Source organism: Ciconia boyciana, chromosome 28 (genome assembly GCF_034638445.1).
Source record: "Ciconia boyciana chromosome 28, ASM3463844v1, whole genome shotgun sequence".
In the NCBI taxonomy this organism is placed as follows: Eukaryota; Metazoa; Chordata; class Aves; order Ciconiiformes; family Ciconiidae; genus Ciconia; species Ciconia boyciana.
In genome coordinates this window covers 1050586-1067318 of record NC_132961.1, presented here as the reverse complement: position 1 = coordinate 1067318, position 16733 = coordinate 1050586, and the positions used below count along the sequence as shown (strand labels likewise).

General features: G+C 54.3%; 1 protein-coding gene across 6 annotated transcripts; it reads left to right on the top strand.

Moving 5' to 3' along the window:
* The first annotated feature begins 572 nt into the window (after positions 1-572).
* Positions 573-13229, top strand: LOC140644599 (uncharacterized). 6 transcript variants are annotated; one of them, XR_012039810.1, is made up of 6 exons: positions 573-993; positions 1945-2002; positions 2098-3705; positions 6209-6330; positions 6492-7180; positions 12550-13229. XR_012039810.1 is itself a non-coding variant. In XM_072847595.1 (5 exons), exons 1-5 carry the CDS (start codon positions 641-643, stop codon positions 12554-12556), a joined length of 2148 nt encoding a protein of 715 aa, XP_072703696.1. In that variant the 5' UTR covers positions 573-640; the 3' UTR covers positions 12557-13229. The 6 variants fall into 6 exon arrangements, 3 of the variants coding, with proteins under 3 accessions (XP_072703696.1, XP_072703693.1, XP_072703694.1); XR_012039809.1 differs by having other exon boundaries at positions 6492-9947; positions 11250-13229; XM_072847595.1 differs by lacking the exon at positions 6492-7180.
* The last annotated feature ends 3504 nt before the right edge of the window (positions 13230-16733 follow it).

Here is a 16733-nt window from a genome sequence, read left to right as displayed (position 1 = left end):
ACCCCCCACCCCCACCCCATGTCCCCTTTCGGCCGCCGTACGGGGGTGGGGGTGGGGGTGGGGGGCAGCGAGGAAACCCTCTCGTAGGGCTCCATTGGGCGAATGCGCTGTCAATCACCCTGAGACCCGCCCCCCGAGCTGGAGCCGTGGGAACGCCTCTCCTGCGGCAGGGGGCGGGAGTGACAGCGCGGCGGGCCAATGGACGAGCGAAAAAGGGCAAATAGGCGGGATCGGGGCGAGGAGGACACGCCCCCCCGGGCACTCTCGTGGGGAGGGGGAGCGCGGGGTGCTGGGCGCTGTGGGGGGCGGGGCGGAGTTGTGCCGTGGGTGCTCGGCGCTCACAGGGGTGTCCCCACCCCTGGGTGCTGGGTGCTGCACTGGGGAGGGGGTTATGCCGTGGGTGCTGGGTGTTGCACGGGGGTTTTCCCCCACCCGTGGGTGCTGGGTGCTGCATGAGGGGTGTCCCCCACCCCTGGGTGCTGCACGGGGGGTGTCCCCCCAGCCCTGGGTGCAGGGCGCTGGGTGCTGCACTGGGGGGGGGGGGAGGGGGTTATGCCCTGGGTGCACAGCGCTGCACGGGGGGTGTCCCCCACCCCTGGGTGCTGGGTGATGCACTTGGTGGGGGTTAAGCCGTGGGTGCATGGCGCTGCATGAGGGGTGTCCACCACCCCCGGGTGCTGGGCATCGCACGTGTAGGGGGGGTTATTCCCTGGGGTGCTGGGTGCTGCATGATGGGTGCCCCCCACCCCTGGGTGCCCAGGCCGGGCTCTCCCACCGCTCCCTCCCCTGCCCGGCCCTGTGCCCGCGGCGGGTTGGGCTTCCTGGGTCAGCGCTGGCAGCACCGGAACCGGGCCCTGCCAGGGCCCAGCGGCACCGCCAGCACCCGGGCTGCCGCGGGCGGGACGGGGACGGGGACGGGGACGGGGACAGGGACAGGGCCGGGGCCGGGGCCGAGGCCTCACCCCGCCCCGCCACGGCCCGCAGCCCCCAGAGGTGCGTGGGGCCGGGGCGGCAGCGCCGCGGCTTCCTCTCCCCTGGCTCCCTCTCTCCCTCCCCGGCCTCTTCTTTGCTCCTCTCTTCCCCTCCCTATTGTCCTTCTTTCCCCCCTGTTTTTATTCTTTTCCCACATCCTTCCTTCCTTTCTCCCTATTGTTCTTCTTTTCCCTCTCTTCCCATTTTCTTTCTTTTCTCCCTTCTTTCCTTCTTTCCTACTTCCTTCCTTCTTTTCCCCCTATTTTCCTTCTTTTCCCGTTTTCTTTCTTTCCCCCCTTCTTTTCCTGCTTCCTTCCTTCTTTTCCCCTATTGTCTTTCTTTTCCCCTTCTTTACTTCTTTCCCCCATATTTTTCTTCTTTCTCCCTTATTTTTCTTCTTTCCCCCTTATTTTGTTTTCTTTTCCCCTTCTTTTCCTTCTTTCCCCCTTCTTTTTCTTCTTTCCCCCTTCTTTTTCTTCTTTCCCCCTTCTTTTTCTTCTTTCCCCCTTCTTTCCTTCTTTCCCCCTTCTTTCCTTCTTTTCCCCATCTTTCTTTCTTTTCTCATTTTCTTCTTCCCCCCCATTTTCTTTCTTTTCCCCCTTCTTTCCTTTTCTTTCCCACCCTCTTTTCTTCTTTTATTGTGTGCACGGAGCCGTACTCCCCATTTTGGGGGAATATCGCTGTGCTCCCCATTTCAAGGGGAATATCACAAGAGCTGAGCCGTGCTTCCCATTTTGGGGGGAATATCATGAGCACTGAGCTGTGCTCCCCATTTTGGGGGAACATCATGAGCACTGAGCCAAGCTCTCCATTTGGGGGGCAATATTATGGGCTCTGAGCCATGCTCCCCGTTTCAGGAAGAATATCATGAGCACTGAGCCACGCTCCCCATATCATCCCAGCTTCCCACACCCCGTGTCTGTTCAGGGATGGCTCTTGGAGTACAGGCTCTTTATGTTTGGGCTTTTTCAGGATCTGGGGTGCATTTGCGGTGCTGTTGGGCATCCGAGCATCCCCACCTGGGCAACAGGTAGGAGACAGGAGAGGAGCTCCTGCGGGAGATTCGCATCCTTGGCATGGCGTAAAAATTGTTCAAATTTTCCCTCTCCTATGTTTTCCCCTCAGGCTGAGCCCCGTCTGCCCCGTACCATGCCGAAACGGAAATGCAAGTTCACTGACGAGCTCCAGGCGAAGTACCCCTGCTTCCGCATGGGCCGGGAGAGATGGGAGGCTGAATGCTTGGTGTGCCAGGAGGGCACCTACATCTCTGTGGCCAACAAGGGCGCTCTCGACCTGGAGGCCCACGTCCAGTCCATGAAACACAAGAGGAATGTGCTGGGGGATGCCTCAGTGGCCAAGCTGCCGGGCTGCTTCCTCCCCGCCGACTGCCAGCCCGTTGATGCCGCCGCCGCCACCACTGCCGCCAAAACACCTTTGGGCTTCGCCACTGCTGTGTTCCAGGACTGGTGCGAGCCCCTGGCTGGCTCACCTGGTTTTTCCAAAACACCTGACCCCGTCTTAGATGTCTTGGGCTTGCAAATCAAGACGGAGGTGAGGCTGGACGAGGCACTGGCCCCCTTCGCGTTGGACTGTGGGGTGGACCTGCTGGATGGTATCCCCTATTGTGGGGTGGCCCTGGGCGCTGGCAATGCGGGGACCTCCTTCCCCACCCAGATCTGCTATTTTGATTGGAAGCAGGGTGGCGTGCAGAGCAGGGTGATCGGTGTGGAGCCCTTGCCAGGTGAACTGGCCCCCGGTGCCACCGTGCTGGCGTGGGAGGCCTTAGAGAGCCACGGCGTGCGGCAGTGGTGCGTGGCTATTGTAGGTGAGAGCCGCAACACCATGCTGGGGGGGCTGGGGTGCTGCACCCAGGGTCCGGCTGAGGTGTCCAGCTTGCAGCAGCTGCTGGAAGGGGTCTTCATTGCCACCGACTGCCCCATGCACCTCCTCAGCAATTGCATCCAGAATGGGGCAGACAGCCTGGAGGTGGACCTGCAGTCCCTTGTCTGGAAGATTTACACCTACGTCTCTGTCTATGCTGTCTGCGCCGAACTGCTCAAGGACTTCTTGGAGTTTGCCAAGAGGGAGTACCAGCAGCTGCTCCACCATGCCAGGATGCTCTGGTTGCTCCTGCTGCCGGCCATCACCCGCTTGCTGCAAGTCTTCCCAGCATTGAAGTCCTTCCTCTCCCTCAGCCACCCCCCCTTCGCCACCCGGACCTTTTTTGAGGACGACTTCAGCGAGATCTACCTACAGCACATGGCTTTGCAGGTGGCCGTCTTCGACATGCACCTCAGGACCTTGGCGAGGGAGGACAACTCGCCCTGCGAGGTGCTGGGTGTCTTCTCCTCCATCCGCTGCACCCTCCTGGGGCGCAAAGCCCATGGCTTCATGTCACTGCGGGTTAAGGAGCTGCTGGCAGAGCAGCAGGCAGCCGAGAGGGCTGGAGACTGCAACACCTTCTGCCACCACATCCAGACCCTCTACGTGGCGTTCCTTGACTACCTGGATGCTCGGATGAGGCCGTTTGGGGAGCTTTTCCGTTTCCAGTGGATGCAGCTACGGGCACCATCGACGTGGGTGGAGGTGGAGGCGTGCATCAAGTACCTGGCGGACCATGGGGTCATGGTGGATGACAGCAAGTGCTTCGACCAGTTCTGCCACCTGACCACCTTCTTGAAGGACTGCAGGAGCAGCAGTGACTTCAGCACCCTGCAGATGCACCAGAAATGGGTGCGTTTCTTTGGCAGCTCCTGCAGCCTGGCCGGCTATTCGGAGCTCCTCAGGATGGCTCTGGTTTTCTTTGCCATCCCCTCCTGTGGGGCCGATTTTCCCAGGGGGCTTTTCCTGATGTGAAGCTGGTGGGACAAGGCGTGGATGTGTCATTGGTGCCACTGTGGCCGGGCTACCACGAAGCATGCGGCGTGTCAAGACTTCTTTTTTGCAACGATAGACGTATCGATTCCTATTTTTGTACATCAGCCCACTGGGGAGGATTTGTTCATGGGGTTTTTAAAGGCTGTACATCATCTGCAGGAGAGGTGGTTTTGCTCTTGTGTGAATAAGTACTGCCATGGGCTCTGGTCATCTGTGGGCACTGGAGGGATGGTTGGGGGTCAGACGGCTTTTGGGGGAAAGTGACCCAGGACCCAATGGACTTATTTCTTGGGTTGGAGAGAGGGAAGATGAAGTTTTGTCCGTGCACTTGGGGTCTCCAAGCTTGGACCTCAAAACCAGACCTCAAGCTTGTGCACCTGCCTGCCCTGGCTCTACCTAAGGCTCTTGCAGCATCATGGAGGTGCCTGGAGATACCTGAGCTTTCCACCTGGGGAGGTTTTGTCACCTGCCTGCCCCCCTCAAATTCCCTAGGGATGATAGAATCATAGAATCATAGAATATCAGGTTGGAAGGGACCTCAAGGATCATCTAGTCCAACCTTTCTTGGCAAAAGCACGTTCTAGACAAGATGGCCCAGCACCCTGTCCAGCCGAATCTTAAAACTGTCCAATGTTGGGGAATCCACCACTTCCTTGGGGAGATTATTCCAATGGCTGATTGTTGTCATTGTGAAAAATTTTCCTCTTGTGCCAATCAGATTCTCCCCAGGAGTAACTTGTACCCATTACCCCTCATCTTTTCCATGTGATTCCTTGTAAAATCTTCTTTGTAGCCACCCTTTAAATACTGGAACATGGTGATAAGGTCTCCTCTAAGCCTTCTTTTCTCAAGGCTGAGCAAACCCAGTTCTCTCAGCCTTTCCTCATATGGCAGGCTTCTCAGTCCTTTGATCATCTTTGTGGCGCTTCTCTAGACCCTCTCCAGCCTGTCCACGTAATTTTTGAATAGCGGGGACCAAAACTGAACACAATATTCCAGATGTGGCCTGACAAGCACTGAGCAGAGTGGGATAATGACTTCTTTATCTCTGCTGATGATGTCCTTGTTGATGCAACCCAGCATCCTGTTGGCTTTCTTTGCCACAGCAGCAGACTGTTCATTCATCTTGAGCTTGTTGTCCCCCAGGTCCCTTTCCACAGAGTTTGCTCCCCAGCTGGGTAGATCCCAGCCTGTGCTGCACTCCTGGGTTATGTTTTCCCAGGCGTAAGACCTTACATTTATCTTTGCTGAACTTCATAAGGTTCTTGTTAGCCCACTCTTCCAGCCTATCCAGGCCTTCCTGCAGGGTGGATCTCCCTTCCGAAGTATCCACTTCCCCACTCAGCTTGGTATCATCGGCAAACTTCATCAGGGTACGCTTGATCCCATCATCCAGATCACTTATGAAGGTATTAAAACAGTGTTGGGCCCAATATTGATCCCTGAGGGACCCCACTTGTGACAGGTTGCCAGTTTGAAAAGGAGCTATTTACCACCACCTTCTGGGTGCGGTCTGTCAGCCAGTTCCCCACCCACCGCACGGACTGCTTGTCTAGACCGTAATGCATCAGGAGTCTCTAGGAGGAGGCTGTGGGAAACCATATTGAAAGCTTTGGAGAAATCCAGGTAGGCAATGTCCACTGCTTGCCCCCACATCATCCGAGCAGGTTGCTTTGTCGTAGAAGGCGATCAGGTGTGTCAAGCACGATTTGCCCTTGGTGACTCTGTGCTGGCTTTTCCCAATCACGTGCTTCATTTGACTTGTGATAGCCCCCAGGAGGATTCGTTCCATAACTTTCCCATGGACTGAAGTAAGACTATAAAGTGGGCCTATAATATCTCCTTTGGGATGCATGAAGGGTCCTGCCAAGGCTGAACATCAGGAAGAACCACCATGAAGAGAGTCCTGCCCTCCTCCCTACGCTCCCCACCACCCCATCATCTGCAAGAAGATTTGTCTCGGAGCACTTTGAGGCATTTATTGCCCGTGCAAGGAGGTGCAGCAGAGGTAAGGTGCCCGGCCAGTAGAAAATAAATATTTGCGTTAATATTCACCTCCTGCCCAAGTATTTGTTGATGTCCACACATGTGTGTCCTCCTCCCTTGCCGTTTTCCTTCTGCGATTGCAAGAGCAGCACTGGGTATACAAAAATGCCTTTTCCTTGGATCCAGCAATATCATGTTGTAATATTGACACAAGTGCACCCTGCCCAGGCAAGGACTTAGAATATCTCGAGGTATGGACCCATAAGGATCATCAAGTCCAAGGAGGACTTTGCACAGGTGTTATCAGAGAGTTGTTTTTCTTGACAGCAGCTTGTTTTTTCTGCTCCAAAACCTTCTTCTTCCCACCAGACAGCTGCCCGGAGCTGTGGGGAAGACACTGGAGATGAGTGGGAAGTTCGTGTGGAAATTCTTTGAGCGGAGTGTGGAGTTCCAGATCACCAACAAAACCCAGGATGTCACCTGGTACAACCCCAGGTAATGCTGTGAGGAGGGGGCAGGGGATGGAAGACCCCTTGCCAGAAGGGGACCCCCTTAGGATTCAGGCAGAAGGTCCAAGTTGGACCATCTCCCAGTGGTTGGACCATCTCCCTCATAAGCCCATTCCCTTTTCCTCCTCACCTGTGCTTTCCTTCCAGGAGCTACTGCTTCAGCGCCTATAGCTCCACGCTGCCCAGCCCCAGGATCCCACCAGGTGTCACAGAGAGTTGCCAGTTTGCTAGATCTATGATCCATTTTTGGGGGTGCATGGGGGTACTGGTGTACGAAGCAGATGCCTTCATGCTGTCCATCCTCTTCTCCAACCCCTTGAGCTACAACATTTTCTATGTGAAGGTAGCCATGGAGATCTCCCTGCATAAAGTCCACCTTGGCAACTTGGAGGACATCTACACCAGGATGTATAATACTCAACCCGCCAGCACTGGCAAGGACACCATGTTCCACCAAGTCAAGCTTGGCACTTGCCAGGAGGCCACCATGGTCTCTGCTGGCAACATGTGGGTCATGGCCACCATGTCCAGTGCTGCAAAGTTGGTTATCAAAGTCATCATGGAGAATCAAGATAGTTCCTCCTCTGAATCCAAAGGTGGCACCACCCATTAGCTTTGGGCAGCATCAGCTGAAGGGATGGACATACCTTGTCTGTGTTGCTCTAAACACCAGGCAGAACCTGCTTCCCTCAATAAATGGTTGAGCAAAGCAATTGTGCATCCAAACTCCTGCTGTGTTGCCCTAAGATAGGAGAAGAAGCCCAGGTAGGATGGAAGATGCTTCTTTTATCTCCTAATCCCCTTTTTGATCAGCTCGGAGGACTCCCTGTTGAGCGGTAAGGAAGGGGAGTGTGGTTTGAAGGTCCTGTGGGTGGGCTGTGCTGTGCCTGGGGCTTGGGAGCTTGCTTGGATGCAATGCCTGGTGGAAGCCTGCTCTCCTGAAGGTGCTCTTTTTGATTTGAGTTATAGCTTGGGTAGTTTTGATGTTTGTCCAGCTGGTAGCCACCTGGGGGTCCTGGTGTAGGGGGCAGATACCTTCCCATTGGCCATCCTCTTCTGCAGCCCCTTGGATTACGTTTTCTATGTGGAGGTTGGGTTCAAAACATCTAACCTAGCCCTACATCTATCAGACCATCCCTCCATTTCCATTCCCTATGTTCCTGTGGTGATTGTGCCAGTCTATGAGTTGTCTCTCTCCTAACCCAGCCTGTCTCTGCATCCTCCATCCATCTGCCTGCCCATCCCTCTGGGTACATTTCTGGAGGGGTACATTTTTGGAGATAAAACCTGGTGTAGCTGGACCACCTCCAGTCAAGCACTGGAAGTAGTGAGGCAGATCTCTTCTGGGCCGAAAAAAACCCCCTTTTCTTTTGTTCTGCTTTCCTTCCTATGCGGCGAAGGAGGAGAAAACAGCTCTGGGCTTCTTCACATGCCATGTTATCTGATGAGAGGTTGGTGGTTACCAAGAGCTGTGTCACGTTTCACTGTGACGTCTTCTAGGCTTGATGTTTCCTGCAAGTGAACAGATTTCACTTGGGGCTTTTTTTCTTTTCATTTGTTCTGCTTTGTGGTTGGAAGTGGCAGCAGTAGCCAAACCAGGAGGAAAAAAGCAATGTGGTGGCACAGCAGAGGTGGATGGGGGGTCACTGGGGCTGTGGTTTAACTGAGGCAGTGGTGAGGGCAGGACGAGGTCTGCTGGGTTTTGTGGGGAAGAAGGGTGTGAGGGAGCTCTGAAATGCAAATCGAAGCCTTTTTGGTCGCTGGCTGAAGGGTTAGATGCAGCTGAGAGGTGGGGCGGGGCAAAGCCATGCAGAGATGTCACCCCTCTCCAATGACCTGACACCTGCTCTGCCTCCCTCCCTCCAGACAGGGGGTGGGTGACACAAGACCAAACACAAAATTTCCCCTTTCCCTTCACCCCTTAGTCCTTCTCAAACGTCTGGTGGATCAGATGGGACCTTTGGTGGACCTTCCTGATGGGAAGACCTGCCAGATCTATCCTCTCTCATACTTGGGAGCTGCTGACAACAGGTCCCAGTGCTGGACGTACCTTTGGGCAACGTCTTGATGGGCTCCAACCATGCAAGGCGGGGTCTACAGCCAAGACTTGCGTGGGACTCAGGCTCCTACCTCCATTTGGTGGAGGATTAAGCATCTATGAGATCTTCAGAGACCAACGCAAAGGGCCAACAATCAGAGGCAAAACACCTTTTTAATTAATGGACCTTTAAAATTAATTTATACCCAAGAGCCACCATGATGTTCACAGCTGGAGCAACCTCTTCCCCTGCAACCGGCTTGGGCAGTGTGTTTTGGCCGAGGGCTCTGTCTTTGGGGCTGCAGATGAAGAAGTTGGGTCCCCAGGGCGCTGGAGAGCTGCTTTCGGCGGTTGGAGATGCAGTGCAGGCGGCATTGAGTCAAGGGACACCATCTTGGGCCAATTTCCCCCTGCCACGGCCATGGGGAACTCACAATTCACTGTGGCCCTTGCCATGGACCCCCCAGCACCTTGGAGCATTTCTCTGGTCTGGCAACAGGTCCTCCAGCTGTGAGGGCTCCTGGACATCTCTTCCTTTGCAGCACTTGTGAAATGCCGTGATCTTCTACCATGGCATGAAGCTCTTCAACCTGGCCAGCTGGACTGACTTTTCTGCAAGCAAGACATAGTGATGGATCAATAGGTGTTGTTGGACCATCTCTGGAGAGAGGAGCCTCCATGAGGTGCACACAGTTCCATGCCTTGGTGCACTCCTCCTTCCAAAGCCCCCCCAGATGGCCAAAAGCCAACTTAGTGCCTCCTAATCTTGCTCAATTTTAGCGTGTGCACCTGTGAATCCCCAATTGGCAGCATGGTTAACGGGCAGCACGCAACGGGGCTGGTGGTTCTCTTACCAATCTGCAGGAGGAGATGGATGCCCAGAGCCAGAGCCATGAGGGAGAGGACCGCAAAGGCCAGGCTGACGGAGACTCCCAGCCCTGGGAGAAAGAAAACAGATGAGCAGATGGTGGTGAGGAGGAGCACTGGGTCCCACAGGGCCAAGGAGGGGTAAAGCCAAGCCCCGGACCATCCCCACCATGTCCTGGGCTGAGTGGTTCATTTTTGTTCATGCTTGGAAACCTGCAGAGCCACCTCTGTGTCGGTGGCAAAGGATCTCCAGAGGATCTCCACTGAGATAGAAGCTTCCCTTAATCTGCTGGCCGCGCTCCTCCTCATGAAGCCCCATATTTACTTTCCTTTCCCTGCACTGAGAGCTCATGGCAACATGTACTCAATCCAGGGACCTCCAGGTCTTGGGATACGGTCAACCCAGGCACCTCCAGGTCTTGGGAGAGGGTTGGGAATACTGGTCCTTTCCTCAGCTGGTTTGCCTCAGGCACCCATCAGGGAGTGATGGGAAGGTGAAGTGAACTGCAGCACGTATGTCAGCTGCTTTGTGGTAAAGGTCTCCCCAGGAAGAAAAAATGAGGAATTTCCATTTGCAGGGTCTGGCCAAGCTGAAGTTGGTAGCATCATTGGTGGCACCTTGGAGCTTGGAAACCAGGATGCTTGGCCAAACTTAATCCAGAAAACCAGAGACGCTTACCTCCAGCTGGAAGCTCCAGGTTGGTAGCAATGCTGCCGTTCCTCGGGTCATCCTTCCCACCTAGACAACAAATATGTGGAGAAAGGGTCAGGCCAAAACTGCCCCCTCCTCCCCATGCTGCAGGGGTTGCCAAAGTGTGGCCAAGCAGTGGTGTTTTCAGGTGGCATGTGGCTACTCCTAAGCTGGACCCAGGACACTCTGATGGGGTTAACTGGGAGCATCCCTTCACTGAACTGGTCTTGCTGGTCAAGACCCAACTGTGTTGGCACTGCAGGGACCTGGGGTTAACCAGAACCATCTCTGTAGTGGACTGGTCTTGCTGGTCAAGACCCAACTGTGTTGGCACTGCAGGAACCTTGAGTCCATGCAAGCAGGGACAATCACTTCCGGGGTTTTTCGAGGGCTGTCCCTGATATGGGGCAGCATCAACCTCCCCATGCCCTTCTCCACTCACCTCCAGTGGTCAGGAGCCACGGGACACTCAACCTCGAAAGCATGACCTGTCCGAGGCTGCTCCGGCGCCGGTAACCGCAGGAGTAAGTGCCTCTGCTCTCTGTGGAGAGCTGGATGGTGAGTGTGGAGGTGAACTGGCCTTTTCCCACCATGTGGTTTGCCAGCTCCACCCCGTTCTTGCAGAAGAAGATGTGGGTGATGGGGACATGGGAAAAAACGAGGCACCGGGCAAGAATCAAGTCACCTTCCTGAGCTGAGGAGATGTTTGGGAAGAGTGCTGGAGGGGGAAAGTCACCTGGAAGAGTAAAGAGACGTGGTTGGGGCATGATGGTGCAGATATGAGCACTGGTGAGCAATGGCTTTTCAGCTCTCCAACCTCACTGTTGACCTTGTAGCTGCTTTTTGGGGGAAAAAAGGAAGAAGAGATTGGAAGAGCCTGTTTTTCAGTCATCTGATGACTCAAAATACTTTGACTATAGGAGCAAAAGCTCTGCTCATTTCAGGAGTCGGTACTGATACAGGTAAACACAGTGGGAGAAAAACAGGAGGGTAAATATAGTGAAAAATATTGTTTCTAGTGACCAAAACAATTTTTTCCATCCAAGCTGAGTATTTCAGAAAAGACTCAGATGAAATATGTAAATTCTGGGACAACAAAGCACTTCATTGTGGTATTTCCAAAGGCAAATGTTTTCCTTTTCTTTAATTTCAAGCCAATATTTCCTGCTCCATCATAAAATTAAAATTGCAGCTTCCTCCGCCAAAATCCTCCCTAGCAAAACTGGTATCTTTCTTGCACCCTACCAAAAAAACCATATATATGGTGGATTTCTTTTTTTTCCTTTTGGTTTGCCTTCTACCTTGAAAGGAAACACCAGCCCCAGGATCAGAGCTGCCTTTTTGGATACTCCAGGATCAGGAGACACCATCCAAAGGACATAAGCAATGTTACAACGTGGACCTGGAGGGTTTTTCCAACCACACTTTTTGTCTGCACTCACCTGGGGAGCTGCAGGTCTGTGGCTCCATCCCGCCAGCACCTGTGTGGGACAGCAGAAGGGGTTGGTCTGAGATGGTCTGCTGGTCTAGAAGAGGACATCTCTTTGAGGTTGGAGATGCAACCTTGGGAAAGCTTGCCGAAGATGGGGAGAGTTTCCTGCAGACCTCAGCATGGAGGTCAGAAATCACGGGCAAGGAGCAAAAGGGGCTTTTGGGTGATGCCTTGTCCCTCCTGCCCAGCCAGGGACAACCACAGCATGCCTGGACCCCAAGAGGGACCAACCCCGTGCTCATGGATCAGTGCAAGGATGCAATTCCCTCTGTAGGAGCTGCCACCTTACGTCTCTCTTGGCAAAACAAGTCACTGGCCAAGGGTTGTCCACAACCTGCCACAGCAGAGATGGACCTTCAGACACTTCAGAAAGCCCATCCTGTGTTTTCAGATTGTTGGACTCCTTAGAAATCGCTCCAGAAACTCACAATTTTGGCTCTTGGGTGGCACTTTGACTTACTCTCTCTCTGGAGATTTCCCAAGGGGACCACTTAAAATCCACTCCCCATCATCCCATGGTGCTGCCCCCTGGTGTGACTCCCAAACACCCTGCCTGGCCACCTACCTGCCAGCCAGCCCAGCAAGAGCAGGGTACCCGCAGCCTCAGCCAGCCAGCTCCTTCTCACCATGCTCATCTGCAGGCAGTGCTGATCTCCCCAGGACCAAGCTGCAGGGGAAAGGGGAAGCTGAGGCTGCTTTCTTCCCTGGGGCGTGACTCAGCATCTTCTCGGGGGGGAGAGAGCAAGAGGATGGGACAGCAGGATGGGTATTGCCACATAGGGTGCATGCACATGGGCTTGCAAACTGTGCAGCAGCACGTGGTGCCTTCCTTCCCCACCCCAAGAAGGACCCCAAAAGAGGCTTCTTTGTCGTGGTCTTTTGCACTATGTTTGTGGGCATCTGTTTTTGGGTGGCTCGGAGTACATCACAACACCATCTCCCAGCAGGTTTCCAGCATCCCCAGGGTGAAACCAGCTCTGCCCAGTTTTCTCTACAGCCTCACCCTGAGATTCCTGTAACGTTCATGCCTTGCAATACAAATATGCAATATCCTTTCAACGTCACTGGGAAGAACAGAGTTTCCTAATTTCTCCTTTTTTTTTTTTGTGTCTCTCAGACACTAGACTGACATGCAACCCGGCTGCTGACACGGAGGTGCTGTTTCAAATGTCCTGGGCTTGTGAGGGAAACCCATGGGATCTCCAGAGTTATTAGATACCTTCACCTGCTAAAACCCAACCTTGAAGCTCCACTACCTTCACCTGCTAAAACCCAACCTTGGAGCTCCACTATCTTTACCTGATTAAACCAACCTTGGAGCTGCACTGGCAGGAACTCAGAGACTTGCCTAGCGTGGAGCTGAGGCTTGTAAAACCCCCATGTGCCCAACATGCAGTGGGAGAAGGGTCTTCAGTCCAGTCTCCTTTGAGCTTGCATGGGTGGAAAGGTGTCTACGTGGTCCTGTGCACATCCTCCCCGGGTCCAGACCCTCCCAGCCCTGTGTATCCTCCCTGTTTTCTGCACAATCACTGGGTTTAGCTCCTGCGCTCCATCCCCAGGGGTGCTGGATTCACCTTGTTGAGATCCATCATACCCTGGTGGCTCAAGCTGTCTCTGTGGGGCAGGCATGGAGATGCTGTCCACCAAAGAGAAGCATCTTTGGCTCTGAAGTCAAAGGAGTGCACCCGCTGGAAAATTGACAGATATAAACCTCTTTCTCCCCTTTCTCTCCTCTCCTGCATGCTTCTTTCACATGCCGCTCACTTTCGGTTTCCTTTTCAAATATATATTTGTATTTCCTGGTCTGTGATGTTTCTCTTCTTTGGTAACCCAAGGGTGAAACATGACTTGGGGAGGGCTTAGGCTTGATGTTGGGGAGAATGTGGAGTGAGGTCCCAGAGCTCCTGCAAGGCTTTCCAGCTATCTGTATCTTCTCTAGCCTTGAATAAGCTTTGGAAAGTCAGGGAGAAAATGAAAATAAAAGGCTTTAAACAACAGAAACCAGCTACAGTTCATCCCAGAGCACAGACGACGTGGGAGATTTCCAAAGTGTTTGGATAACATGGCAGCTTGAAAGAAAAGTGCAAACAACAGTAAGCCAGAACTATTTTTAAGCTAATTTTCCCTAGATGCACCCAAAGTGATTCAAGAGAGAGGTTACATTATGAAGGTTCGGCTTGTTTCCTACCACAAGTATTTTTTTTTAACCCAGTAAAACCGACAAAGAAAGGCCAGGGCTTGTCTGTCTTCTAGAAATAGCCTAACGGCAGGCTGGGGTTTGCTGTGGAGTCATGCACCTCCAACACCTCAGGGTTTGAGGAGGGTTTAGTGATGCAACCTCAAGGTTCCTGTGCTCTCACGGTGCTTGGAGGGGGGGGGGTCCCTCTTTTAGGGAGGGGTTTGGGGGATCGTTGCAGCTTGGGGCTGAGCTAGGAAGATGGAACCTGGTGTGGTGCAGGCACCTGAACTGCAATTTGTTCTCCTCTGGCTCCATCCCTCTCTCCAGAGGATGCTGTTGACCCCATCAGTCCTTGCCCTACCTGGCAGGGGGATGCGTGGTTAGTGGGACTGCCCCCTGGTCAGGGATGCAGGATTTGTGCACGAGGATGAAGCTGCTTTGGGACAATTTGTGAGGGTCATCCTGTTGTGGATGCTCTGTGAGTCAGGAGAAGGGGGGGGGGGGGGTTGACACAGAGATCCAGGAGGAAGGTGGGAAGGGTGGCGTGAATCAACACTGCTGGCACCAGAGATGTGCGAACACTTAGGCATGGGTGGAAAAGATGGAGCAGGACTCCTGGGTTGAAGGAGTCTAAATAGTGGTGAGAAAAAAAAAAGAGGACGGAGTAATGACTGATCTTCAAATTTGAGCAGGCGTCCTTGGCTCACAGTGCACTCATAATTGGCTTTGGATCAATATGTGAGATTTAGAAGTTCAGCACTTCCAAGGTAATCCACATGGAAAAACAAACTCACCCAAATTGGGCTTAGGGTGATGTCAAGTGAAGAGGCAGAAGGCAGCACGGCTGCATGGTCAGGAAAGGGGGAAGGAGGGTGGGAGCCAACCTCATGACCAGAGACTTGGAGGCAGGGCTGGAGGTGGTGCTTCTCACCTTCATCTTGGAGGTGCATGCGGGCAATGGGGGGGACTCGGGGGAACAAAACCTTGCCCGTGAGAAAAGCCACTGTCAGTACGGCCGGCCAGACACCATCTCAGCAGCTTTCATCACAAAAACGGGCAAGAGGTGGAGAAGAGCACGGGGAGACCTCTTCCACAGATCTAAAGCCCCAGGGAACATCAGTCCGAGCAGAGCTATTGCATGCAAGGCTTCAGCAAACCTCCCCGGGTGCTGGTGTAGGGCACGGAGGCCTCCAGGCACAACAAATCCTGCTGCGACATCCCTCACCAGCAGAGAAGCCCCGGGGAGTGATACGGGTCAGAGATGCAGCCACCTTCACCTGCATCTCATCCACGCAGGGTGTCCACAGTGGCTTGGTGATTGAGGTGTGCTAATTTGGGTGCTGGCACACCCAAGCCTCATTGGCCGTGCTGAAAATGCCTTCCTGAGAAGGCTGGAAAGATGCAGCCGGTCTTCTTCATCATCCAGGCCACAACACAGCCAACTGGGGTCATAGCCATGCAAAGAGCTGGTCCTGTTCCCAGCCCTCCAGCCCTCTGCCCTCCCCCACCTGTTTTTGGCCCCTGGCTGGGAGATTTGCAGCTGCTCCTGCTGCTGTTTTCAATTCTGCTTCAAGCCCAGCTCAACCCCAGCAAAGCACCACGGGGGCACACGCCTTTCTGAGGGAGCGGTAGGGTTGATGGTGGGGAGCGGGAGGGAGATCTCATTTCTAAATATAAGAGCCACTGCTGTGCGCTCAAAGGAGCGCTCTGGCCAAGCGGTAGCGTGGTGAGTTCTGAGCATACAGAGCGAGCAGGAGGCAAATACCTCGCTGCTGAGAGAGCAGACGTGGGAAAGGGAGGGCTTTTTTTAGAGCAAGGTTGCTGGAGGCCCAGCAGCTGCAGCGAGGAGCAGTGGCCTGACTTGAGCTGAGAAGATGCTGAGCCCAGCTGAGCCCGTCCACCACGGTGGGATCCGCTGTCCTCTGAGGGGAAGTCACAAGAGGCTGGGCTCCTGAAGACCCCTTGAAAAGCCATGAGCATCCCCCTGCACTCACCCTTCTGCCTGTCATTTCCTTCCCGACCCCTCTGCGTTGGAAGAGGGCTCCCAAATTTCCATCTGTCTTCTCCTAGGCAGACACGTGTGCCCATGTGCAATGCACAGCTAAGAGCCTGGTATATCACGGGCACATTGTGCGTTTACAGATTGCCTCTACCCCTCCAGCGTGGCTGCTGCTCGTCTCCACGGGCCCACAAAGTCCATTCCGGTGGCTAAATCCCGCCCTCCTCCATGCAGCCAGACAGGCTGCCGCCATAGTCCTGCTCCACCACTGGACTTGGCCATCACGCCGGCTCTCCAACGGCTCCATCTGCAAAAACCCTCTTGGAGATGCTGTTCCTCCACTGCCCTCCTACTTCCCAGCCTCTTCACAGACACAGCTGGGTCCTCCCAGACCCACGAGTCCACTCTCTTTGCAGGCTCAGATGTGTCGCGCTGGCTGGGAGAGGAGCCATGGGGAAACGGGGTCGATGGCTGGTCCCTGACGTGGGTCTTGCCAAGGCTCGGAGAGCAGGAGAGGCTGCTTGCTGTGAGCCACCCAGATCCCATGGCAAAAGCAGACCCAGGGAGCTCAGCCACCCCCCAGCTAGGAGAACGAGCCGGGACAGGCACCGAGAAGAGCCCGAGATGATGAGCAGGGGTCAGCAGAGGACCAAAAACAGGCTTTCAGGCTCCTCTTTGTGGGAAGGCACATCCAGCCACACGTGGGTTGTTCCCAGGCGCAGCGGACACCTCTGCTGCTGCTCCTTCAGCGGCTCAGAAAGCAGAGCCTGCCAGCTCCAGACAGCCACGCATGGGGAAGGTTCTGTAGGGTATGGCAGCTTGGGCGCCCATGCTGGGCCTACCCACCGTCGCCTTCCTGCTCTTGGGTGTGTCACAGCGGGGCACGTCTGCGGGACAGGGATGGGGCTGCCAGGCTTTGGTGCATGGGGACTTCACTCTGCAGAGAGCTGGGTTAAATGATAAGAGGGATTTTGAATAACATGTATGGCATCCCGTTCTGGGAAGACCTGTGCACAGGCTTGCCTAACCTTAATTTTTATGCCCAGAAGCTGTCCAGAAAACACCTTGTGGGGTAGATAAGCAGCTTGAAAAGACCACCGGCTCCACGTTCCCTTTTAGCAGA

Bases quoted from the DNA above. Each gene is read 5' to 3' on its own strand.
- LOC140644599 (XM_072847592.1), top strand. From the start codon at position 641: ATGGCGCTGCATGAGGGGTGTCCACCACCCCCGGGTGCTGGGCATCGC. The intron at 2,003-2,097 runs GTAGGAGACAGG...TTTTCCCCTCAG, and splicing joins CATCCCCACCTGGGCAACAG to GCTGAGCCCCGTCTGCCCCG. The intron at 3,706-6,208 runs GTGCGTTTCTTT...CCCACCAGACAG, and splicing joins TGCAGATGCACCAGAAATGG to CTGCCCGGAGCTGTGGGGAA.